This window comes from Cheilinus undulatus, linkage group 7, assembly GCF_018320785.1.
Source record: "Cheilinus undulatus linkage group 7, ASM1832078v1, whole genome shotgun sequence".
In the NCBI taxonomy this organism is placed as follows: Eukaryota; Metazoa; Chordata; class Actinopteri; order Labriformes; family Labridae; genus Cheilinus; species Cheilinus undulatus.
The window spans coordinates 37,371,281-37,396,531 of record NC_054871.1 but is presented as its reverse complement, the minus strand read 5'-3'; the positions used below and the strand labels follow the sequence as shown (position 1 = coordinate 37,396,531).

Sequence of the window (25,251 nt, the reverse complement as noted above, 5' to 3'; positions counted from 1 at the left end):
AGGGTATGGAGCCAGATTCTGTGCCTTATAAAAATGTGAATCTCACCAGAGCATTTACTGATCATCACTGTAATAGTATCCATTCTTGCCATTGTCATTTAAAGCCTTATTGATGTGAATGTCTTTGAAATAAAACCTAATTTAATTGCATGTACTCATTGTCATTAATGTGATAACCAACAAAAATCCCTTTACATTTTAACTAGAATAAAAGCTAAATTCATTCTTTGTTGCTGTCAGTAAGAAGTTAATCCTGATACCAACAAATGACATCTGTAACAAACTTCTCGAGCTTGTCACTCTTTATTTAAAATAAAAAAGTTCCACCAAAAGCAAATGTACAAATGCGCTAGTCAACAACAGAAACATTAGCTAAAGCATTTAAACCAAAACAGAATTCCCATTTAGATGGGCTTGATCTTGAAGTGTAGGCCGATGAGACTGAAGACGAGACATTTCAGATCCTGCACCAGGTAGTAGAACACACGAAGACCTTCAGGATCCCTGAAAAAGAACAATTTAAATAAAAGGTTATGCTACCATCAACACTATTTACTGGACTTCACCATGTCTTAGATATTTGTCACTCACTTTGATTGGTTGACATCAATCAAGGAGCCAATTTTGGATGTTGTGAATGAAATGTGCTCATCACCAATGACGATCTCCAGCTCCTGTAAGATTTAACAACCAAAACAAGTTTTTCATAAGACTCACATGATTTCATACAAAGTCATCACTATGTTGTTGATTCACTTAAGATGACATCTAAACCATGACCTGTGTATGGAGCTTTTATTATTGTTGCAAAATCATTTGCAAATGCATACAAAATCCATTCGCTAATGTGTACACAGATCTGCACATTTGTAAACCACTTTTTAAATGTGAACATAATAATGAATGGCTGAAAAGTCTACATGTTTTTGTTCTTTGGACTGAATAAAAGAATTGATCATTTACAAGGAAATAATTTTTCAAATTCAGTATCATACATTTATGTGAAAATCCATCAATTTACAAGAATCAAAACTTAAGGGGGTTTTATGTTAAAGTCAAAAATAGCTGATTGAATGGAAGAAAATCCTGTCACATGAAGCCATTTGCCTTGCACTAGTCCTGCAGTTGAGAGCCTACTCAAATTATACTTGTTACTGGGACTGAGCAGTAAAGAAGTATTTGAAATTTTTTGCCCATTATCATCACATTATCATTACCTTCTGGACTTGGAGACACTTCTGCAGACTGGGATTATCCAACCACTAGTTTCAGATTGCTTGCTTGTAAAGTTATAATTATGAAATTTAATAATGTAATAATTTTATGACTTTATCTTGAAATTTTGACATTATAAAGTCAAAATGTATGCCTTTCAAACTCAAAAACGTTTGAATCTCAAAAATGTTGTTCAATAATCAATGGGTGAACCAAATACTTACAGGAAGGGGGCTCTTGTTTAAATTCCAAAATAAGCGTTTCCATTTTAAATAAATTAGGTCATAACATGTGATAACAACTGCATATGTGACCTATCAAGCTACCAGTCCGAGAGATAAAAGGAAAAAAAAAACACGTCAACACAGCAAAAACCTGTCTGAAATTAACACTGGTGGAAAGAGACTAATCACATTTACTCAAATTGCTGTAATTGAATAGTATTGTGTCGTACATGGACTTTTTTGAGTACATTTTGAAATCTGTACTTTTACTTCTTAAGTAAATTTTAACCCGCATATTGGTACTTTAACCTAAGCACAATACTCCTGTACTTTTTCCACCTCTGTTGACTTCAAAATAACACACAGTAATACTTTTTACCTGAGTAGATTTTTAGACCAGTATTTTTACTTAAGTAAAATTTAACCATCATAAATGCACTTTTACTTGAGTACAATAGTTGTGTACCTTTAGTAATTTTGGAAATTAGCTTGGTGCTTTGCAACAAATACCACTTCCCTGGACCCCATACAATAATGCACTTAGTATAAAATCAAATTAATCAAATCTTTTAAATCTGGTATAATCTGAGCAGTGTTCAAACCTGTCTGCCAACTCGGTCAGGAGGTGGCCACAGTGCATCGTCTTCCTTGGTGATCTCACTGTCATCAATGATCCTCTTCAACTCCTCCATCACACTTTTATGTACATATGCCTGGGATGGTAAAAAGAAATAAGATTAAACTATTTACACTTCATGTGAGACATAGCAACATATGCCTACCAAAAAGGAATGATATGAGAATGGGCATATATGAAAATTTGGTTAAAACAATTTTCATGTATAAAACATTTACTGGAAGTTATGTGATGTGTTATACTGAAAAATTAATCTCACTATTCTGTGAGCAACACTATCAAGCTCGAAGATCCCTCACCACATCAACCAAACATTACTGCAGGTAAGAATTAAAATCAAGAACACTGGTCCCATTCTTCTTGATGATTATGACTTCATCATGATACGTGAGACTTGTGTTAACAATGCCTTTGATAAATACCAATCCTCATTAACATTCATTGATTCAGTTTTCAGTACAGGTGAGGGTTTCAATGACTTCTTACCTCTTTTCTGATCATGACGTCATTCTTGTAGTTGCTGTTATTCGCGTACCTTAGTTTACCTGAAAGAAATCAGAAATGAGAAACAATGCTTTTCTTTGAGGAAACGAGCTTTTTGATCCATAGAGGGCACATGGGGCATTCGGGCCTGTATAGTAAAGTAAAACAAAACATTAATGCTCCACTTTGAACATATCAACTCAAATTACTCCTGTTTGTAATGTGCTTTATATAACACATCACTGAACTTTAAAGAGAAAATTTGGCGCTAGCAACTCAATCTGCGGCCTAGCTACTGCCGGGTGGCTAACGTTAGCTACAACGCACGAAAGCTAACACGTCTGTATTACCGCCAAATAATACTCACCGTCTGGTCTGAATTCAAATTCTAGGAACTCGTGGCCAAACTTTCCCTTGTGTCCAACATAATATCTCAAATAAAAGTCACTTGTTGACATCTTTACTCTCCAGAAAGTACCCTTTCTGGTCAAGTTTTCGGAGCAAAACTTAGCTAACAAGAGCAGCCTGAATCCTCGCCTACACTTAGCGCATGCGTAAAGAACCTAGAGGATATTCAGACCCATTGCCCGGAGTTTTTCCTTCCAGGAAGTCGCCACAATTTTGACCCTGTAAATAGAAGATATATATGTAATATATGATAAATAAAGATACCTAATTCATACTGATTCATGCAGCATATCATGTTATGCTATCCTAACATATATGCCTGGCCTACAGGAAAACATTTAATTTCAATTTCGATTTAATTCAATTTAATCAAATTTGTACTTTCTTTGTCATTTAAACTATCTAATATTGTATTTGTTATAATATAAAACAATGTATTGCTTGTGTTTGTTGAAATCTACATAAGATGAGGAATTTTTAAATTATTTAAATTCAATTCAATTATTCGGTACTTCAAGTAAGATTCTGAAGAAATATTGAGATTTGATTTTTGGTCTATCGCCTAATGCTCAGTTGAACAAAACCCAGATTTGTAATACAATTGAAAATTATATGAATATATTTCTTTAGCAAACAAAACAGTCGTAAAATAAGATTTCCCCGTCGTAGGTACAACGGTTTTACTCACTGTTTATGAAAAAAAAAAAAATCTGGACATGCAATACTAGCCAAGATTTTTACCTTTACTTCGTCTGGTATTTGTTTGAGAATTTTCCCTTCATTATTCTATGTTATGGTTCATTTTTCTTAATTCATTTAGATAACTGTTCGAAATTAGGCATGACTAAGTGGCAGCGGGGCAGCACACATCTGCGAGTACTAAGTACAAAAATAAAATGCATTCCGTCGAAAAAGCCTGCCTGGAAGCCTCTACTCGGGGAAAAATAAATATGCTCGTCGCATACTATTGTCGTCATTCCTTTCGGCAGCGAGTAACACTTGTATCTGCGCCGCACACGTGTGGTTCTTCTAAACTTGTACCCATGGCGGGTTCATTTTCTCAGCAGCTCGAGGATTTGTTGAATCCTTTGCCTAAATTTGCCGACCCTGAAGATGACGAGGATGAAGCAACGAAAGCCAAAGTTGTAGATAAATCCAACCAGGACGATGACGAAGATGAGGTCGGCCACAGCGCTCTGCGGAAGCACAGCACATCCCTGCTCACAGACACTGACAGACGGTACGTGGGGAAGGCAATCTCCCGTAAGCAGCTGATGATTGATATTGATGGATCTGGTGATGATGATGATGATGAGGAGGAGGAGGAGGAGGAGGGCAGCGTAGAGGAGCTAGAGGAAGATGGATCTATGGGGGATGAAGAAGCTGATGATGATGATGATGAGTTAGAAGATGAGGAGGAGGAGGAACTGGTGGACAGTGATGCACAGCTTGATGTCAAACTAGAGAAAAAGACCAAAGGTGCAGACGTGACCTTTCCTAAAGGAGTGGACTTCCACAAACTCACTGAGGGCATGGATGACCTCGGAATGAGTGAGGAAGATGATGAGAGTAGAGATGACACAGAGGGCAGCGATGATGATGATGACGAGATGGGAGAGGACGATGAAGACGCAGAGGAAGATGGAGCTGTCCACACCTTTTCCCAGGACAAAGTAGACGAGGAGGTTGATAAAGGGAAGGCTGTGAAGAACCAGCTGGCTCTGTGGGACCACCTGCTCGAGGGCCGGATCAAAACCCAGAAGGCTCTGGTGACGGCGAACCAGCTTCCCCAGCCAGAGACTCTCCCAGAATTCAAGAGGAGGGGCGGAGCTGAGCTTGCAGGTGAGCTGAAAAATGCTCACAAAGCTTTGAAAGCTCTTCAGAGATCCCTGCTGGAGCTGCAAGACCAGCTGCTGTACCAGAACCCACACACCAGGAGCATCGCTCTGGGGAAGACTGGAGCTGATGGTGAGGATGAGGAGATAAACAGTGATGAGGATGAGGAAGAAGAGGGGTCAGCTCAGGAGGATAGCGCCATGAAACGTAAACTGGAGATGGCTGAGTATCCGGACTTTATGGCCAAACGTTTTGCTGCATTCCAACCTTACTGTAACGCTACGTTACAGAAGTGGCACGACAAAACCAGATTAACGATGGGCAAGACCAACAGGGGTTTTGGAGCTTTTGATAGAAACATACTAACACAGGTGGAACAGGTACTAATGGACAAGGAGAGGCTGGTGAGGCGTACTCAGACCCGCCGCTCTGAATACAGAGTCCTGGGGAAAAAGGAAACCTCCTCTCTCACCTCTGAGACTGTTTTCACAGAAGGAGAAGCAGCAGAGCAACAGTTGAAAGCAAACACACATCTGAAAGATCTGGATGAAGACATATTTGATGACGACGACTTCTACCACCAGCTGCTCAGAGAGCTTATAGAGCGGAAGACGAGTGCTGCAGACCCCAATGACCAGGTGGCTATGGGTAGGCAGTGGCTGGCCATCCAGAAATTACGCAGCAAGATAAAGAAGAAGGTGGACACTAAAGCCAGCAAGGGACGTAAAGTGAGATTCCACATCCACAGCAAGCTGGTCAATTTTATGGCTCCTGTCGATCACAGCTCCATGAGTGACGAGGCGCGCACTGAACTCTACCGTGGACTCTTTGGTCAGAACTCCACAGCCAGGGAGTGAAACATGAACACACTTTTTTTCCATACCAGCGGATAATATAGAGCAGCAGTTTGGGCAGTTAGGACTTGGACTCAGCAAAGCGGACCTTGAAGTTCCTAAAAATACCTCCTTACTGACAAGCTTTCATCGTTATGTTTGCTCTGTTTGTGTATTGGACTAATTTGTATAACAAGTGTCTCCCCAGAACAAAATTCTTTGAATACGATGTAGATTTGGAGATCGATCGATGCATATTTCTGGTGAAATCTGAATCAAATATTTAAGTAAAAGTTTTACTTAAAGTTATTTAGTTTGTTTCTTTTTTCAATGAAAGCTTTATGAAATAAAGAACAAACAGACAAGCGCTCAAATAGTGTTATAAAATCAAATGAATAATCAAAAAACAATTAAAAAAATAAAGATAACACTGGGACACTCATATCACAGGAACAAAGTGAAGATTACATATTTCATCAGATTTAGTCCCATTCAATTCAAAGAGTGTTACAAAAGAAATCAACTTTTTTTTTTTTTTTTTACAGTCCTAAGTCTTAGTTTCTTAGCTTATTGCTGTAGTTCATTCAGGGGAGGAAAGTAACTACATTTACTCAGGGGTTGGGAGAGTACATGACTATTGTACTCAAGTAAAAGAAAAGTTACTCTGATTAGAGTTACTTAAATGAAAGTACTGGTCTATGAATCTGCTCAAGAAAAGTAAAAAGTATTTAAAGTCTACTTTAAGTACTGAGTAGATACTAAGGTTTGGCAAATTAAAAAAAGATTAAATTACAATAGTGCATTATATCTAAATGGAAATGTGTCAGAATACCAGTTAAATATGTTTTTTTTCTAATTGTCATTTTTAAAGAGTAGTTTACCAAAAATACTTGATTTTGCTAACTTACTGATTTTAATATTGATGATTACTCAATGTGTTTGGCATAGCCTTCTTTTTTGTCATGAATGCTTACAAGGCTGTAATTTAAACTGATTTGTCCGTTTACTACTGGAATTGAAGTAGATAAAATTACACACTGATTCATTCATCTAATTTCATCCTGACATAAAGGCCTGAGCTACAGGAAAGAACAGTCTGTTTATCTTATGTGGTGATGTGTTTAATGTGGAATGATTCATTAATTGTGTTTGGCTGCCCATAAGGGGGAAAAAGAGGAAGAGAAGGGGACAAATCCCACAGAGGTCAGCAAAAATATTGTTCGTCATACTTTAAGGCAATGACAACTGGATTTTATTTTTTAACCTAATTATTCACCGTTTACTAGGGCAGCAAGTCTATTAATTGTTTCTTCAGTACAAGTGTAGCCTGTTTTGAAATATAAACCCCTTCTTGAAATTATATAAGCTTTATTTTATGTTTTTTAAACACAGTAGGTTGCCCAATTAAACTTAAACTGTTAGGCCAGTAATTTCGACTGTGCATCGCCATGCCAGGGTCCTAAAAAAGTCAGGATGCCAAAAACAAAAGGTGAAGAAAAGTGGCAGGTATTTGACCACAACTGTAGCCTGGTAACAAGATTATCATACTTAACTGAAACTAACTAAATAACACAATCTAAAATGTAAAAATCATTTTAGTTTACTGGAACTACATAAAAACTAAAATGTAAACATATGAAAACTAACTAAAACTTAATTCTTTGTTTACAAAACTAACTAAAATAAAATTAGGGACCAAATCTCCTTAGTTTAAGAGTTTGGCAGCAGCAAACTGACTGACATATATCCAAGCCCAGGGCCTGCCAAATGGCCGGATTTCATTGAAGACGATTTTACACAAAGGTTAAATAAGGTCCTGAGTTGTATTCAAATATCAAATTTGAATAAATAAAATTAAACGTTAAGAGTAACCTATTTCTATGTATTTTTAGATTTTTTTTGTCTTTTGGATCTCACCCCTAACGAGTATCCAATATAACTGAAAAAACTAAAACCAAAATGAATCTTTTTTTCCTTTTCAAAATAAACTAAAAAACGTGGTAAAACTAAACCAAAATTTAGAAAAACAAATTTAAAAACTAATGAAAAATCCAAAACTATTAGAACCTTGCTTGGTAACACATTTTTTTTCAGTAAGCTCCAAAATCTAATCGGAGCCATGCAAATTTTAGCTTAAAGGCTAGTCCAAACTACTGATAAATGCACATTTGTTGATATTGATTCACATCTTGCAAGGGAACCATCCAATGGACCTTTCGGGGGACCATCATTTTCTTTGGTTGGGCCTGCATTCACCAAACATGTTTTAATTTCTTATTACAGGACAAAAGAGTAAAAAAAAAAAAAAGGCTTCAAGTGCTTGCTTTAAGTATAAAAATCTGCCAATGAAACAAGCAAATTTGTCCTTGAGTGTTTTAAGTTAAGGTATACAAACTTATTGAGATAGTCGATCTCAATTAAAGATACACAAGTAAAATTAGCTTTTTTTTATTGACTTTAAAAAAAAAACATTACTGTACTTCATGTGGAAAGACAATGCATCTCAAAGTGTGGTCTGCCACCCTGTTGTGGGCCTGGATGGTACTGCAGATGGGCAGTGAGAAGTAATTTACAAAAATTAAATCCATTAGCATGTGTAATGGTTGCCAGGAATACTGATTAACCAGTGACTGGACTTTCCAGTCACAGGTGTCGTTATACTTCAGAGGATCGAGACATATTTACTGTTGGCTGGACCTCTGTTGAATTAGGTCAGTCACTTTAAAGGAGGTGAATATTTATGCAGCCTCTTATTTTACAATACATATTTTTATTTAATTGGCATTACTCTGTAAGAATCCTTTTTTTTTAACGTTGACATTGGGGTTTTTTTTGAAGCAGAATTATATTGACCATGATTGATTTATAAAATCAATAGAAGGGTAAAACATCCGGGGGGGGTACCTTTATAGGCACTGTAAATACAAGGGTTGATAGGCTGTACACTACAAGGTTTGTAACTTAGCTAAACACAACTGAAATTTTATGAACTCATCTCATGTAAATCGGAATATTTGTTGAAATGAGATCACTAGAACTTAACCGAAGACCCATTTTGTTTGAGATAAACATTTGAGGTTGTGACAGACGTGTAAACGCAACAATTCATGTAGAACCTGAGAACTTTATAATAAGAAAACTGTATACAGAAGGAAAACTCTGTCGAACAACATTTAAAGAACAAAGTTACATTGTGTATCTCAGACTTTGACATTTTACAGCTCAATGTTTTTCCATGACCAGTGAGAAGTTTTACTTCTTGTAAATGAGACTTGCATACATGTGTGTCTGAGTTTCTAGAATTCAAAAGAAAAATAACACTTTGTGATAAATTCCTTAACAAATAATTGCTCTTAATGCTACCAACATGTTGCAGTAACATCTGATTCACATTGAAGACATTTTTACTTTATACACAATTTCATCCACAAAGACATTACAGACTTGTCTTTGGCGATGATGTCATACATCACATGATTTGAGGTGGGAATCGGTTGTTTATTTGACCAACACTGTTTGATTAAATAACACAAGACGAATCAAGAGCAGCCCGAGGCAGCATGACACAAAAAAACATCTCAGTTAATTAGAACATTATTTCAGGCTGTATCAGTCAAAATATGCTCTCCATAAAGCATGAAAATATTACCACTCTGCTTATTGAAGGAAATAGGTTGCACATTTAACTGTAGTGAGATAGGCCAATGCCCTGGCGTTAAACAGCAGGTTGCTACAAAGCATTTATTGTATAGTTCAAGGCTGTCAAGTGTCTGGATATTTTGCTCTGGTGCAGTTCTGTTGTAAAGGCAAGCAGTAGTTTAAACTAGATAACAAGTTAGCCCCTTTTCAATCGTCTCTCTTCAATCTCATACACAAGCTAGAGATGAAAATACAATTAGTTTATATCAGCTCCACAAATAAGAGATTTGTTGTCATGTTCATTACCACTTTTCAAAACAGCCATACTAAAATAGCCTTCTGGCAAGAACTACTACCCTTACAACCACATTGTAAAAAACTTTCCACATATGTAGAAGAGCCCTCGTTCGGTTATTCTGGCGGGACCTGAGCTCAGTGGGGCCGACTGCTGGACTCCATGTTTGGCTGCTTCTTTCCATAACTGTTAAACCATCCATTCAGCCGTTTGGTGAGACCGCCGTTTAGAATATCCTGGATGTGTTGAACGATGAGGTTTATAGCAACTATGATGGGAGACAAAGACAATGTGTGGTCAGTGTTTACCCAGTTTACAGTTACAAACATGCTAGTCAAAGGGAGTGACCATCATCTCATTTAGCACCTTTTTTAACACAGGTCAACCTGAAAAGTCTCTCTCCTCTTATGTTTCTGAAACTACTTAGAAACTACAAGAAAACACTGAAATGTTCACACTAAAAGAAGTCTTTGTGATTAACAAAGCTGTAGGCTAATTATTTTGATTCCTAGTTAGACTTTTGACTTCTGGTTTGCTCTGTTATTTCAATAATTTAATATTATTACCTTTATTTTATGGTATATTGTTTCCTTTAGTAAGTAATTGTAATGTCAGACTGTAAATATAAAGGTTAACAGGAAAAAGGAAAATGCACGTAATGAATCTTGGGATACGTTGGGCTGTGAAGGATGCACCATGTGGACCTTTCATTTGCTGGGTAAAAAAGAATGCATCTTTACAGATTTACTTGAAGGAGCCTGCAGAATGGGACAAACGTTGTGACATAAACAGTCTTAAAAATGCACCTTTCAAAAGCTAGAGCACATCCATTTGGGTTTGGGTAAGTTTTATCATTGAGTGTTTGAAAATTTTCATAATTCACTGTGGGGAAAGGCATATCGATATATTGATATTTACAAAGTACTCATTTAGTATTGAGTATTTTTTAAAAGTACTGATATGAAATGAGTTATTTTTACCCATGCCTGTGAAATTATACTATTTTGACTTCCAAGCTCTGAGGTTAACTGTAAACGCAGCTGTGTCCTTTGGGAGAACTCTGTTTAGACTGGTGTTTCAACATTTGGTCTCAGTTTCCTTACATAATCTCTTAAATTCCTCAATCTCAGAGCCACAAGATAGCAAATACTCACCAAGGTTGTCAACTCCTCTTGGAATGATAACATCTGCATATTTCTTTGTCTGCAAAAGGTCATAAAAGGTCAAGTCAAAACGAAACAAAGCGCAGATGAGTTATAAACCAGTAGAATATCACTTACAGGCAGACAGAACTCTTCAAACGCAGGCTTGACAAAAGTTATGTACTGTGCAAGCACGCTTTCCAAGTCTCGTCCACGTTCACTTATGTCCCGCAGCACTGAGGGTAAAACCGGAAAGTATGCCTTAAACACTTGCAGTTCCCCAAATGAAGAAAAAAAGTGTATTTTCTGGGTCTAATCACAGCTGAACAGAGTGATACTACTGTCATTTCTTTACAGCAACAAAAACTAGTTGGTTGAAACAAAATTTTCAAGCTATTTAGAAATATCCTAGCCCACTGCACAGTGCCACAAATTGTTACTATATGTAGTTTATTGTACCTACTGAATAAACAATGTGTTATTCTGAGTTTTTATTGCCTTTTCACAAAGCCAGCAATGAGCTTTCTCCTGTTTTCATTCTTAATACTCGCTGGCAGTATAAATCTTTCCGTCTTCATCAGATCAACAAAATTATTTACCAAAACTTGAAGCAGTGTTTTGTCTTCCCATGCTTTAATACTTCACCTCTTCTTGACAGTCGTGTATCTGCGTCTGTGTCGACGAAGAGCTTCATTTGGAAAAGGTCTCGGATCTCCTGAGAATAAAACATCAGGATGCCCTCGAACAGCACCACATCAGCAGGATACACCGTCACGGTCTCCTCCTTCCTGCATTGCAAAATAAACACACTTATAGCAAAATATGTTAAAGCAGCCATAGCTGATAATAATGACAGCCTAAATGATAGTGAGCTACCAGAGTCCACAGGAACACACTCAGTAATGTCATTTTAAAGGGAATATGTGGCAAATATGTCCAAGCATTTGCTACTGTTGGCTATTAAAACATACCAAAGAAATTAAAACAGTTGTCCAGAGGACCATCACTGACATCCTACACTTGGAGGGTAAGCCACATAAGTTCATTGCGGAAAGAGCAGGCTTTTCTCAGAGGCTGTATCAAAGCATTTTTATGGAAAGTTGACTGGAAGGGAAAAGTATCGTAAGAAAAGGAGCACAAACAACAGGGATGAGCTCAGCCTTTAGGGGATTGTCAAATAAAGCAGATTCAAGATTTTTGGGGTGCTTCAATAGGAGCGGACTGAGGCTGGAGTCAGTGGGTCAAGAGCCATCACGCATAGACAGGTCCAGGAAATGCGTCACAAGTGTTGTGTTTGTAGTGTCGGGCCAATCCTTAACCATAGATGTCATAAGCATCTCACATGGGCTAAGGAGAAAAAGAACTGGACCGTTGCTCAGTAGCCCAAAGTCCCGTTTTCAGATGAAACTAAAATTTACACTTCATTTGGAGATTAAGGTCCCAGAGTCTGAAGGAAGATTAGAGAGGCACAGAATCCAAGGTGCTTGAAGTCCAGTGTTTTCTCAACAGTCAGTGATGGTTTGAGGTACCATGTCACCTGCTGTGTCCACTGTGGGCTTCATAACACCCCAGCAGAATCATAGATTGATTTGCTCCATGCCACATCGCATAGAAGTGCAAAATTACTGAGTGCATAAATGAGCATAATTTTCCAGAAGGTCAACATTTATGTAATATAAAACCTTTTATTGGACTGATGTTTTGTGACATTGTAATTGTATTAGACTGTAATTTTATTTTTGTGAGCTGTTAAGCTGTTAAAAAAAAGTCTTTTAATATTTTACTTTGTATGAGATGAATCTACAATACATGGAACTTTCCCTTCTTGAATTGAAAAAATAACTTTTTCATGATATTCTATTTTTTAGATGCAGCTGTGTGTAGACCCTAAAGCTAATTCAGTGAAGTCAACAGGGTTCCTTTTAGGGATTTTGGGGTGGCTAATCTATCTCTTGATATCATCCTGGTTGGGATTAGAAAAACACTCTGAAAATCAACATATATTTCTTATTTTGTTGTCAATATCTTTGCCATTTAAGTTGTGATCTCAATGTAAATAAATTAAAAAATAAATAAAAAAACAGCTGCACCACAAAGTGTTGAAACTAGGATGTACAGTTTGTTCAAACTCAACCTCATGGTCTAATGTAGGCCAGGTTTGATTCTATTTTTAGAATATTGACCACAGACCCCAGTCGGCCCATGAGCCATCATTTGAAGACCGTTGCTGAAAAGGCTTCACGAGACACACTCACCTTGAATGGGACACAAAGTCGTAAACAGGGATGTGCACAGTTTTCCCCTTTTTTATGTCCCACATAGTTGCGATTATGAGGTCGTTGTCAAATGCATCTGACAGAAAGAAAGAGTACAAAATCATTCAAACTACTTTCTCTGGCAGGATTGAATATCACCAGGAAAACTTCACACTGAAGTCCTGAGTCATACACAAACTGGCAGTTGAATTTGCTTCTGAATAATGAAGACACTCATTTCCCTGTAGGGCCACAATGCTCTGTGAACTGCAGGCTTTTATCTTTCATGAATACAGACATACCGGGGTGGTCAAAGTTGAACTGGCTCTTGAGTGCCTTGGCCTTCTGCTCAGGGGTGAGCACCCTGTAGAAGCTGTCCTGGCTGAGGATGGCCACTTGCCGCTGGTGATGGTCGATTTCATTCTGCCCCAGCAGCTCCATGATCTTGCTGCACACAGAGGACTGGAAGAACACAGAAGAACAAACAAAGGCCATGATACAAATTATTCAGTCTGTTTTGATGCATTCCTGCACCTGGCAGATAGATCGCAGACAGGCATGGTGATAGTCACATGCTCAAAACAAACGACTGTTGTTTACCCTGTATTCAGATAACACGTGTGGGAGAACAGGTGGTTTTCTGAGCAGTTACTTCTATAGGAGACATAGTAGGAGGAAGTCAAACCCACAAACAACTGTCTACTGAGCCACAGTACTTAGCTCTGTTGATTTAGAGCAGACACCTTTAAACCAATTACTTTCAATAACTTGCATCAAGGAGCAGCTAACATAGATAATAAAAATGTGAACATATATATGAACAGTCCCTAGAAAAAGTATTCACCCCCTTGGAAGTTTTACCTTTTTATTGATTTTATAAATCAATCATGGGTAATATAATCTGGCTTTTATGACTGAAAAACACTGTTTAATGTCAAAGTAATGTCAACTAAACAAAATACGTAATTTAAGATAAGTGCATAAATATTCACCCCTTTCTAGTAGCTGACCTAATTCAACAGAGGTCCAGTCAATTTGTGCTAGTAGTCTCACAGTTACTGAAATGGGGATCAGCTGGTTGCAGTGAGTGAGAGAGGCCACCAAGACACCTATGACTACTCTGAAGGAGTTGGGAGAGACTCTGCATACAACTGTTGTTCAGGTTCTTCACTAGTCAGAGATTTATGGGAGAGTGTAGGGTTCACCAAAAGGCACATGGGAAACTCCAAGTGGAAGAAGGTTCTTCGGTCTGATAAGACTAAAATGGTGCTTTTTGGCCGTCAGGCAAGATTCCTTTTTTAGCACACCACCACTAACCTTGCAAAGCAGATGGATACCCACGTTTCCTTATTTTTCACTCATGAATCCATCTTGCAAAGCTATCGTCTGAACCGTTTGGGCCAGGGTAGAAAGTGACAGGACCAATCAGCAACGAGGGGCAGTACTCTCAGGTGCGGCAGAGTTGTGACATATGCAAGCAGCAACAAGAGCCCGGTGCAATTATGGGGGAAGAGCTTAGCATGGAAGTGCCAGTTTTATCAGAACTTTAGAACATTTCTTCATTAAAAGAAGAACAAAGAACAACAGTGAGTTGTTTTCTTTTCAAAAACAACTAAAGTCGTGTACTGACATGTCTATAGTCACCATGATTCACGTTATTCATCTGTAAATGCGCACCTGGATAGCGGCTATGTCACGAGTTTTGTTGCTCTGATTGGCCCGTAAAGATGTGGCAGACAGAACATTCATCCAATCACACTCCGAGTGTTTTTCAAAGCCTCTGCCCTTTCCCAAACACTTAGTATTGAAGGTTTTTCAGATGGATGTGTGAAACACATCCATCTGGAGTGTCAGGTTACACCACCTCAACACACAATCCCCACTGTGATGCACAGTGGTGGCAGCATCATGCTGTGGGGATGCATCTCTGCAGCTGGTCCTGGAAGCTTCATGAAGGCAGAGGGTAAAATAAATGTTTCAATAAATAGGAGAGTCCTGTAGGATAATCTTATTCAGTCTGCAAGAGAACAGCGGTTTGGGAGAAGATTTATTTTCCAGCAAGACAACGAGCAAGTGCATACAGCGAAAGCTACATGGAAACAGTTTAAAGACAAGGTGAATGTTCTGGAATGGCTGAGTCAAAGTCCAGACATCAATCCAATCAAGAACTTGTGGCTGGTCTTGAAAAGGGCTTTTCGAGCCCAATCCCAGTGCAACCTGACAGAGATTGAGCAGTTTTCCAAAAATGAATGGAGTAAAATTGCAGTGTCTGGATGTGCAAGCCACACAGACTGAGTGCTCTGATTGCAGCCAAAGGTTCATCTACCAAATACAGACTTAAAGTGGGTGGATGTTTATGCAGGCACTTATTTTACATTACATATTTTTATTTAATTGGTTTTTTTTTTGTTTTTAGAAATCTGCTTTAGAATTTTGGTATTTTTTTTTGTCAAAAAAGCCAAATCATATTGACCATGGTTTATTATTAAAATCAATAAAAGGGTAAAACATCCAAAGGGTGAATGTTCTTTATTGGGCTGTCAGTGAGAAAGGATTAAGAACCTCATTTTACTATCTAAATAACAATGTAATAAAATACCACACACTTTGCCTTCGTGTGCAACCTTTTATTCAAATGAAGTGGCAACAAAATAATAAAAAAATTACAACCTTTTCTCATCTTGAAGACAGAGAAAAACATCAATAGGCAAGCTTTGAAACCCTGCAAGGTGATGGATGTATAATGGAGATGATAATGCAGATATTTAGTAGCTTATGCCACCGAAGACACCATTGTGATGCCAATGAGCCAGACTGTTAAATGAAAATCAAGAGGGAGATTGAGGCAAATAAAGAGAGGTATAGTAGCTTTACAAAGTCGAATAATCCTGGGTGGTGTGACTGCTGATGAGCATGAACAACATAATGTTGACAGTAAAATAAAATCATCACAATCCAAAACTAAATTTCAAAAATGTAAGACCTAAGCATAACCACACTCTTGACACAGTGTTGGGCATTCAAAAACTGGAAATGTGTGTATCTTAAATGGTCATGAACGTAATAATTTACATTTTGTGACTAATCTCCACGAGGTTTGAACCGGCAGACGCTGCGCAGCTGATGCTAATTATCTGAAATCTCATGTATTTTCAGCCATGTCACCATTGTTTTGCCTTTATTTGCAACACAAAATAGCATAGCGTTCCTGGGGGGTTAGGTGTAATTTCCGCGGGCTATATAACATTATCAGTCATCTCAGAAAAAGAACATTTAAACAATGTACATGACATCCTGTTTTTGACATGCAGTAGGGCGACCTACCGGCGGAGCAACACAAAGAATCAGTGAGATGTGATAGAAATATGATCAATCAGCGAAGACTGTTCCAGAAGAAAAAAGGCCAGTCATCTTTAAATTAGGTTACCCATATTTAAGTATGCCAGCACATCACAGGACTACCCGCTGTTCTCTGACATGGAGCCTAGTGTAGTCTAACGCAACAAAGCATCACAGTACCAAAAAGATTAATTACTTATGATAATCTAAATACCCACCTTGCCGCTCGCCGTCCCTCCAGCCACGCCAATAAGGAAAGGCTGCCGGTTATTTCTATCATTTCTGTCATGGTCACCTGGCTTTGTCTCGCTGTCGCCTGTCATTCTTCATCTGCAGCGATGCGGCCCTGAGGTGTCTGAGTATGGGAGCTCCGCCCATTTGATGATGGCATCAGTGATGACGGAAACGACCGAAGACGACGTAGTTATCAAAATATGATGCAATGATTATAATCTATATGAAAATTGTCGTAGTTAACTCATAAAAGTCAATATATCAGATATCTTTTCATTTGATATCTTTTCATTTTCATTTTAATCAACAGACAGAAAATCGTAATTATAGAATTTTTGAATAATGAGAGCCTCCTATATATGAGGACATCACATCTTAACTTTCCTTCAAGAGCAAGAAATTCTCCTATTCACATGTTTTAGATAGTTGTCTGGAATTTCCAATGGAGTTTGAGTAATTTGCTTGGATTTAGGGAGGTATTTGCTTTAGAATTATAAGAATTTTTAATAAAATCTTTTGGGAATTGTTTGTTATTGATTTTTTTTAATCTGTTAAGAATGTTGGAGGAATTCCTTCATTTGTTTTCAAATTTTGATGGAAATTTCAGGGGATTTGTTTCGGGGAATTTACTTTGGAAATTTTCCACAATTTCTCGTTAATTTGGGGAACTTTATTTGTATTTTTCTGAGGATTTGATTAGATTTTGGGTGGCATGTGCATCTAAGTTCTGGGGAATCTGCTGGACTTTTTTCAAGCACTTTTATAGAATTTTGGAGATTTTTTATGTAATTGAAAATTTTGAGGGGAATTTCCTTCAAAATGTGTCCTGAATTTTCATGAAGATTTCAAGGGTAAATGTTTTGATGTTTTGCGGAATTTGTTTGGGGACAGATGGTAGAAGTAAGTTTTGTGAGTGCTCTTCTCACATGAACAAAATCACAAAGAAATGAAAGAAGCAGGTCAGTTATTATTATAAAGAAAAATTTGCTGTTGTCTACGTGTTCAATGAAGATCAGTCATCTTGATCATACAGATTAGAAAGATGATTTAGGGCCTTTAAATTTGTAATTAACCTCAGCGTATGGTATCCAAAAAGCCCTAAGATGATGCATTCCTAAAAAGCATGCATGATGTTATGAACTGGTGGTAAATAGGCAATTGGTATTAGCAGATGTGTAAATTTCTTTTGATATTTTCAGCCGATGTATCAGCTGTTAATATCAGCCATATGTACGTATAAGTTTGTAAAGTTTTAAGGCAGAAGTAACAGGAATAACTGATATCAGCTTGAAGTTCATCCTCATTCCTTAAACTTTAAAGTATGTTTAAAGCATTGGTTCCTAAACTTTTTCCAGTGAGCCCCATTGGGTATCAGCCAAAATTAATTTGTAAATATCAGCATATTGGCAAAAAACAAGCATCATGCAAACACGATAATTAGCCACTCAGCTAAAAAAATGACAAAGAAATGATTTCTGGTTGGCCCAGTGGTAGTTCAAATTAGCAGTAGTAGTAGTAGTAGGGGATAAAGGGGAAAGCTTTTGGGGGCCTAGTCTATGGAAGTAGCTATAACCCTTTTCAAAATGAAACCCCTTTTTCAAAATAGGTGAAAGTGGTGAAAAGTGGTTAAAGAGTGGCAAAATGTGTTAAAAGTAGCAAAATTTTTACAAAAAGCTGCAAATATTGACTTAAAGAGACATTAATGGGACAGTGGCAAAAGGCAAAAAGAGGCAAACATTTGCTGGGAAATATGTTGAAAAGCAGTTAAAAATGGTAAAAGTGGGTTAATAGTAGCAACAGTGGGTCACAGAGAAAAAAACATGCAAAAATGCTGAAAAAAATGTTTCAAAGTGGCAAAAAAGTGGCAAAAGGAGTGTAAACAGTGATGAAAGGGGTCTAACATTGGCATGAATAAGTAAGTTGAACATCAGAGCCCAATAACAGCTCGACACACTTTACAGCTCCAAAATGAAGCAACTGTTAGCTAGGACACTAGTGCCAATTCTACTGATCCTACATACATGTATTGATATCATCAATAAATCACAGCTGGGGAGGGCCCGTTCACTTGGTTTTTCAGGGGCCAAGCCAATTTTGTTGGCAGGCCTAGTAGTAGTAACATAATATCTTTTGTAAGGGAAAAGATAATTTTTTAAAATGCATTTCCAGTAAACACAACACCGGCACTTAAATCATCATGAGAATTTTAACGGCCCAAACATAAAACTGCAAGGTGACTATTTTCGTTACAGTTTAAAAACACTTTTTTAAATTTTACTATTGTTTATTTGTTTAAAAACTATAACAAACCTGTTATTCCGCTCGTGAGCCCTGTGAACCGGAAGTACTTAACACATTCTTGATCCCCTGTAGTGCTGACAGAGCTCTATGAGGCTAAAATTGAACGGAGTAATGTGCTCAGGGTCTTACCTCTGACAAAAATCAGAATACCTCTCTTTTTCGTTCGGAAAACGGGATAGTAAACAGACGCCATCATCATGAGCACCATGTTTGCAGACACGATTCTGATCGTGTTCATCTCTGTTTGTACAGCGCTGTTAGCCGAAGGTGAGTGATATCCATATGACATGATAGTCAAGCAAAAGGGCATTATACTATCGTCTAAGAAATAGAAATGATTTTTAATATGTAACTACGCTGTGAGTAACACAAATGGTAGCTATTATCGACATGTCCCTAGTTAGTTAATTTAACATCTGGGCTATCTTAAAACCCAACTGTTTATTAGTATGCTAGTGAAGTTAGCTTCCCGAGCTAATCTGGTGTTAGGGTTTAATGAGTGACCATGTTAACTGGTAACTGAAGACGAATGCGACTATGATTGTCGTAGAAACAGCAGAGGCTGAAGTTTACTCATTCACTCGCCTGTGCTTCTTTTTTTAATCTGCCCTTTAATATGAAAATAGTTATCAGATGTGTATCTAAAAGAAATAATAAAAATGGGCATTGCTGTTGTCTCTTTAGTGTTAAATATTTGTTATATCTACGACGACCGCTGCATTTGTCTGAAAGTCGCCAATAAACATGGTCGCTCGTTACACCGTAACACCCTGCGTTGACATTTAGAGACAGTACATTCATGCATGTGTCATTGTGGCATGTATGAAACTGTATGAATGACACTTCTGTCATCCTTTTAAGTGTCCTAACTTTTGTTGCACTTTTGTGAAACATGTTGTTTGGTAGTTCAATTATATTTCAAAGTGTGGTGGAAAATTACAGGACTTTGAATCCAGTTGCTTCACAGAAAAGCCAAGACAAAACATACAATCTTTGAATTTATTATATGTTTTTGAGTCATGTAATTACATAAATGAATTTGAATTGCTTACAGCAAGGGTTCTCATGATAGCAGATTCTTAGACTGATGTGATAGTTGTAAAAATGAAACAATGGTTTTACCTGATGGATACCACAGCAGCAAAAATAGAAGTCATAGGTATATATTCTTCAGTTGTCTCATATCCTGTTTTTCAGTAATCAAAAAAAAACAAGAATTTCAGAAAAAAAAAACTCCTGCACACTACCTAACTATACAGAACTTTAGCTAGTGTTGCAGTGTTTACTTCCTATTTTTTGAGGAATTTATTCATTTATATGCACCTGTCTTATGGAAGAGATGCTTCTTATTTGAATGTTTGGGTACTTATCCATACAAACTCTTGCTAAATAATAGGAATAATATCATTTTAAAAACAGTGGTATTAAAATGAACTGATTGTGAAAAAAAATCAAGCAATATTAGCAAAATGAATTTAAAAAATGATTATTTTCATTGTGTTGCAGAAAGAGTGCACAACAAGGGAAAGTTCTCTTTTGCCGTAAATGAAATTATGTACTAAAATTACACTATGAAACAGTGACTTGACCATCCAGTAGAATATGTTGCACCATAGTGGTAGATTTTTTTTAATTTAGTTTTATTACTTTTTACAAACAAACCCTTTCTGTTTCCTCCTCAGGGATTACGTGGGTTTTAGTGTATCGTACTGAGAAGTATAAGAGGTTAAAGGCTGAAGTGGAAAAACAAAGCAAAAAACGTAAGTGGCTTCTACATGAACCTCATACTACTGTGATTTAATGTGATTTTATCTCAGGAATTATTGACTCTTTTCTGGTGCTTTTTTTTTAGTTGAGAAGAAGAAGGAAACCATCACAGAATCCGCAGGACGTCAACAAAAGAAGAAAATTGGTAAGAGCCCAGTAAATAAGACTTAACTGTTTGCCAATAAAGGTAGACTCAGTCCTTTACTGAGACAGTATGAGTAATCTGTTGTTTACAATGTTTTACAGAAAGGCAAGAAGAGAAACTGAAGAACAACAACAGAGACTTGTCAATGGTAATAGACAGTTTGTTTTATCTCAGGCGTTGAACTAAAATTATAAGTATATGCTCACTTGGAAAATCATCATTTCTGGGAATTTGATGATTTTTGTTATGAATAAATATTGTATGAGAACAACAATTAAATGTAGTGCAATGTAATTTCACATTATTATTATTAAACAAGTGTGTGTTTGTTTGTAGGTGCGCATGAAATCCATGTTTGCCATAGGCTTCTGCTTTACAGCCTTGATGGGCATGTTCAACTCTATGTAAGTATCACACTATAATTTTAATTTGATTTACAGTTAGGGAAAATTTTATGCTGAGATTACTTACAGTCTTCGTTACCACTAAGTGAGCAGGAATTAATCCTAACAAAAAGTAAAATATACATATTGTTTCCTGTAAATAGACAGTACCACATAAGTATATTTGTAGGGCCTTTTTCTTTTCTTTTTTTTTGTTTTTAAATTCCAGTGTAATCACCATCTATGTACGTGGGAGACATCCACAAGCACATCCCTCATGAAAATGCAGTGAATAAGGTGCATAACGCAATGTTTCAAGTTAAACATAAATCTTCATATGTTGTCATTTCGACACTATGTGCAGCCTCATGCTGCTAATGTTATCTATACTCCTGTATTCCATGATGATGGTTGCTATGCACTCCCTCAACAACACTGAGCCTTCACGCATGCAGCTCATTTGATTTAATTACAGGTCAAACTTTTGAAAATGCAGGTGATGTTATTTGAGAGCGATTATAAAACGTTCTGATGATGAGGCAGGGTGGGTTGGCCATCCTTACCACCCAAGTAAAGTGCCATTCTATGGGAAATACTGGTATTTGTCGCAAAATACTACTCATCACTATCTTTTGTCTTGTTCAGTTTTGATGGAAGAGTGGTGGCAAAATTGCCATTTGTGCCACTTTCCTACATCCAGGGACTGTCACATCGCAATCTGCTGGGCGAGGATTACACTGACTGCTCCTTTATCTTCCTCTATATCCTCTGCACCATGTCCATCAGACAGGTAACTACAATATTAACAGCAACTTAAGATCCAGGGACGGTCTGTCACTGAGGTTTGTCGCTGGACTAGCTGTATTGTTCTTAACATCTAATGGGTGTGAAGGAACATTCCCATGCCAAGTGTAGTATTAATAAAACTTGTAGTCTTATTTAGGAATGTGTAAACTGATCGTGCTCACACACAGAATCTAGTGGTAAAAAAGTGAAACTACAAAGCATTACAAGTGTCACACATGCACTAATCTCTCTCATTGTCCATCAGTCCATCAGTGATCCTGGTGGTTGGAAAAAATACAATTTTTGTTGACATGGACACATTGACCAAAACCTTGGAAAGAAAGTAGTGATAGGCAATTGAAATATAGTGCTACAGCTCTTCTTGGTAGATTATTGGTAGATTTGGTAAACCATGTGCTCTGCAGGCAGCCTGTTTAAGCAGCACATGCTGATCTGTTTGCTCAGTTAAGCCAGGCATACACTGTGCAATTTTAAACCGACTCTATGGCAATCATGGTGGAAAGTCAGCTCAGACTGAATTGTTTACGAGGCATGACCATCATGTATGATTTATGTGCTCACTCTATATGATCTGATGGTCATGCACGGCCTGCCATTTTCAGTTCTTCTTATCAGTTCAATTCTTTATCGATTCCCTTATTGATTCCTCCCTGTGAACCTTCCTTTGTAAAAAAGTAGACTATATAGGTTTTCACTGTTAACAACTCAAATTTTATTGAGTCTTTCTCTTTAAACACAGAACAAGATGTGTGCCACCTTCAGTGAGAGTCAATGTCAAACACACCTTGAATACTGGCTATAATTAACAGTTTTGATAACTAGAAATATTAAACATGTCAAAAATCTCTTTTTTGTGGAAATTGCTTTCTGAACCTTCAATCTCTGAAATTGAATTAGAATACAATACTACTGCTCATTTTCTTTAAAAGATGAAGCATTTTCTTCTCTCTGCTGATAACTGAGGGACCTGCTGTTTTCTCTGACACACCCCCAGGCCAGGCCTTTTTTTGCCCAACAAAGACTTGACAAAATTGAAGTTGGCTTTTCAGTTTCCCCATCAGCAACATTGTTTTCTGATGTGTAATGGGTTTTAGCAGCCTTCAGGGCCTACAGCTTGGCCTGGAAGTTTCATTCATTGACAGCCACCGTTTCAGTGATCTAAATCTTAAAGAAACTGGTAATAAATTCAGAACTGTATGTTTTTTTTGAAAGCTTAACATTGTAGTATTAGAAAACTTGTGGATAGGTGTATTTTCATGAATCTACTCTGCATAATTTTAAGGGTATCTACAGCAGCATAACGGCAATGGGAGAGCAGGAGGACTCACAAAAACAACAGTGGCCAGAATGAAGAAGCACATTAAGATGCAACTTTTTTGCTTTGCGTTATGTTGTTTATAGGCATTTGTCATCAAAAGGGCAAAGAGGAACAGAGTTCCTACACACAGAAAATACTAGATAAAATTGATTCAAGTTGTTATTCTTACATCTTTTTATGAAATTACAATAAGTAACCTAAATAAGATTTAGTTAAGCACACCATCAACCTGAAAATAATGCTCTGTAGTTACACAGAAATAAGAATTTCTTGGAACATGGTCAAATCCTTCAGTGTGTCTATTTTTGAACACTTTTCACATACACCACTGAGTGCTTTGTGCTGTATCTTCTCTCCAGAACATCCAGAAGATGCTCGGTCTCGCTCCCTCCAGAGCTGCAACTAAACAGGCCGGAGGCTTCCTGGGACCTCCTCCTCAGGCTGCAAAGTTTTCCTAATCACCAGAGATTTATCGGAGACGTTCCTGCAATAAGTGCAAAGTCACAGCTCCTTCATCAGAGTGCAGACAGAACTGCTCCTGCAGCAAACAAGCGTGTTCTCTGTTGCAGCTAATGTATTATTACCAACTTCATTATCCTTCATGTTTTGTTTATTTAACTTTGTAACATTTGTGTAAAATTTGAAAATTGGAGGAAGAGAAGTTGTTCTTAATTATTTTAATCACCAAAGGATATAAAGCCCACCTTGTGTTCATACATTTTTGGGAATTTTAGACATTAATTGGCACAGTAAGATCTGATTCATTTGGCAGTATTATTGTGCATCAATGTCTGTTTCCTTATTACTTACATATTAATAAAGTTTTATGACTACACTTCAGCAGTTTTGGTTATTTTTCCTTCAACTAATTGTTCCCCCTTTTTCCACATTGAAAAGAAAAATCCTTTTTTATACCACCACCTTCTTCTATATTTATTAGCTACTAACAAACCTCTATAGAAGGTATCTTTTATCAACCCTCGATTAACCAGTTGTGCTGCTTCAACAAAGCCAAGGACAGAACCCCTCTTTGATCACATCTGCGTTGACTGGACTATTTAGAGTTACTGCTTTTGATTTCATTTATTTAAAAGCTGCATGTAAGTTGTGTCAAAAGCCATGGGGTGAGAAAAATATTTATATATATTTATCTTTACTGCAGGGAATTTTTACCCACGAAGTTTTATTTTACATTGCTTTTATTTTTTTATTTTTTTTTTACAGTTGCTTTCTTAATGAATAATCAGGTTTATGCTTTTATTTGCACTCATAAAAATGTGTTTCTGCCATCTAGTGCTGTTATCTAAAACTGTATGTATGATGTAGAAGAGATTGAAACTGGAGTTGGAGTAAAAGTTATATTATTAAGTAATGACATGTAAATAGTCAAAGGAGAAAATAAGTACCTAAAACAGCATCTGAGTAGATGTTTTCACACCCAAATATCATTTGCAGAGATGGAAAGTAACTAATTACATTTACTCAAATCACTGTAATTGAGTAGTGTTTTCGGGTACTTCTGATTTTTTTGAGTACATTTTCAAATCAGTTCTTATACTCCTACTTAAGTAAGTTTCATCCAGAGTAACTGGACTTTTGAGTAAAATAATCATGTACTTTTTCCACCCCTTACTACACAGTAGCATAGAGAGAGAGAATGATTCCACATCACATCCAAAATAGTAAAAACGAGTGTTGATATCTGTCTTAAACATTTGATTTGTTTGTGAACAGCTGTTTAGGATTTGATGTGGAATCATCATCTCATAGTGTGTGAACAGTACTAGAGCAGTGTACTCAAGTAAAAGCACAGTTACTCCGGTTAAAACTTCCAAACGTAGAAATAAAAGTAATGATTATAAAAACTACTAAAAAAATTACAAGTATCCCACACAAACAAGAAAAAAAGAAAAACTATCAATTACAGCGAAAAATGAGTTAATGTAATAAGTTATTCTCCACCCCTGGATTGTATACAGTATAAATCTAG

General features: G+C 37.0%; 4 protein-coding genes across 4 annotated transcripts; 2 read left to right on the top strand and 2 right to left on the bottom strand.

The window, feature by feature from the left end:
• Positions 1-287: 287 nt before the first annotated feature.
• On the bottom strand, positions 288-3,111 carry magoh (mago homolog, exon junction complex subunit). Its single transcript, XM_041791672.1, has 5 exons — positions 2,927-3,111; positions 2,563-2,621; positions 2,042-2,152; positions 592-674; positions 288-504 (listed from the first exon to the last, which is right to left on the bottom strand). The coding sequence occupies exons 1-5, from the start codon at positions 3,015-3,017 to the stop codon at positions 405-407; spliced, it is 444 nt and encodes a 147-aa protein (XP_041647606.1). The 5' UTR covers positions 3,018-3,111; the 3' UTR covers positions 288-404.
• Positions 3,112-3,962: 851 nt separating this feature from the next.
• On the top strand, positions 3,963-6,066 carry aatf (apoptosis antagonizing transcription factor). Its single transcript, XM_041790705.1, has one exon. The coding sequence runs from the start codon at positions 4,011-4,013 to the stop codon at positions 5,658-5,660; it is 1,650 nt and encodes a 549-aa protein (XP_041646639.1). The 5' UTR covers positions 3,963-4,010; the 3' UTR covers positions 5,661-6,066.
• A 2,483-nt stretch (positions 6,067-8,549) lies between these two features.
• uck2a (uridine-cytidine kinase 2a) lies at positions 8,550-16,660 on the bottom strand. The gene is made up of 7 exons (XM_041791551.1): positions 16,525-16,660; positions 13,270-13,429; positions 12,968-13,064; positions 11,358-11,500; positions 10,851-10,948; positions 10,725-10,773; positions 8,550-9,838 (listed from the first exon to the last, which is right to left on the bottom strand). Exons 1-7 carry the CDS (start codon positions 16,627-16,629, stop codon positions 9,708-9,710), a joined length of 783 nt encoding a protein of 260 aa, XP_041647485.1. The 5' UTR covers positions 16,630-16,660; the 3' UTR covers positions 8,550-9,707.
• A 2,235-nt stretch (positions 16,661-18,895) lies between these two features.
• Positions 18,896-24,096, top strand: tmco1 (transmembrane and coiled-coil domains 1). The gene is made up of 7 exons (XM_041790668.1): positions 18,896-19,108; positions 20,524-20,601; positions 20,694-20,753; positions 20,855-20,901; positions 21,090-21,157; positions 21,782-21,926; positions 23,621-24,096. Exons 1-7 carry the CDS (start codon positions 19,039-19,041, stop codon positions 23,717-23,719), a joined length of 567 nt encoding a protein of 188 aa, XP_041646602.1. The 5' UTR covers positions 18,896-19,038; the 3' UTR covers positions 23,720-24,096.
• Positions 24,097-25,251: the final 1,155 nt, after the last annotated feature.

Coding starts and splice junctions, on each gene's coding strand:
- aatf (XM_041790705.1), top strand. CDS start 4,011: ATGGCGGGTTCATTTTCTCAGCAGCTCGAGGATTTGTTGAATCCTTTG.
- tmco1 (XM_041790668.1), top strand. CDS start 19,039: ATGAGCACCATGTTTGCAGACACGATTCTGATCGTGTTCATCTCTGTT. Junction 19,109..20,523: donor TACAGCGCTGTTAGCCGAAG/GTGAGTGATATC, acceptor TTTCCTCCTCAG/GGATTACGTGGGTTTTAGTG. Junction 20,902..21,089: donor ACAACAGAGACTTGTCAATG/GTAATAGACAGT, acceptor GTTTGTTTGTAG/GTGCGCATGAAATCCATGTT.
- uck2a (XM_041791551.1), bottom strand. CDS start 16,629: ATGACAGGCGACAGCGAGACAAAGCCAGGTGACCATGACAGAAATGAT. Junction 11,501..12,967: donor GACTTTGTGTCCCATTCAAG/GTGAGTGTGTCT, acceptor TTTGCAATGCAG/GAAGGAGGAGACCGTGACGG. Junction 10,949..11,357: donor TACACGACTGTCAAGAAGAG/GTGAAGTATTAA, acceptor TTTTACCCTCAG/TGCTGCGGGACATAAGTGAA.
- magoh (XM_041791672.1), bottom strand. CDS start 3,017: ATGTCAACAAGTGACTTTTATTTGAGATATTATGTTGGACACAAGGGA. Junction 2,153..2,562: donor ACGTCATGATCAGAAAAGAG/GTAAGAAGTCAT, acceptor TTACCATCCCAG/GCATATGTACATAAAAGTGT. Junction 675..2,041: donor CTGACCGAGTTGGCAGACAG/GTTTGAACACTG, acceptor TAAATCTTACAG/GAGCTGGAGATCGTCATTGG.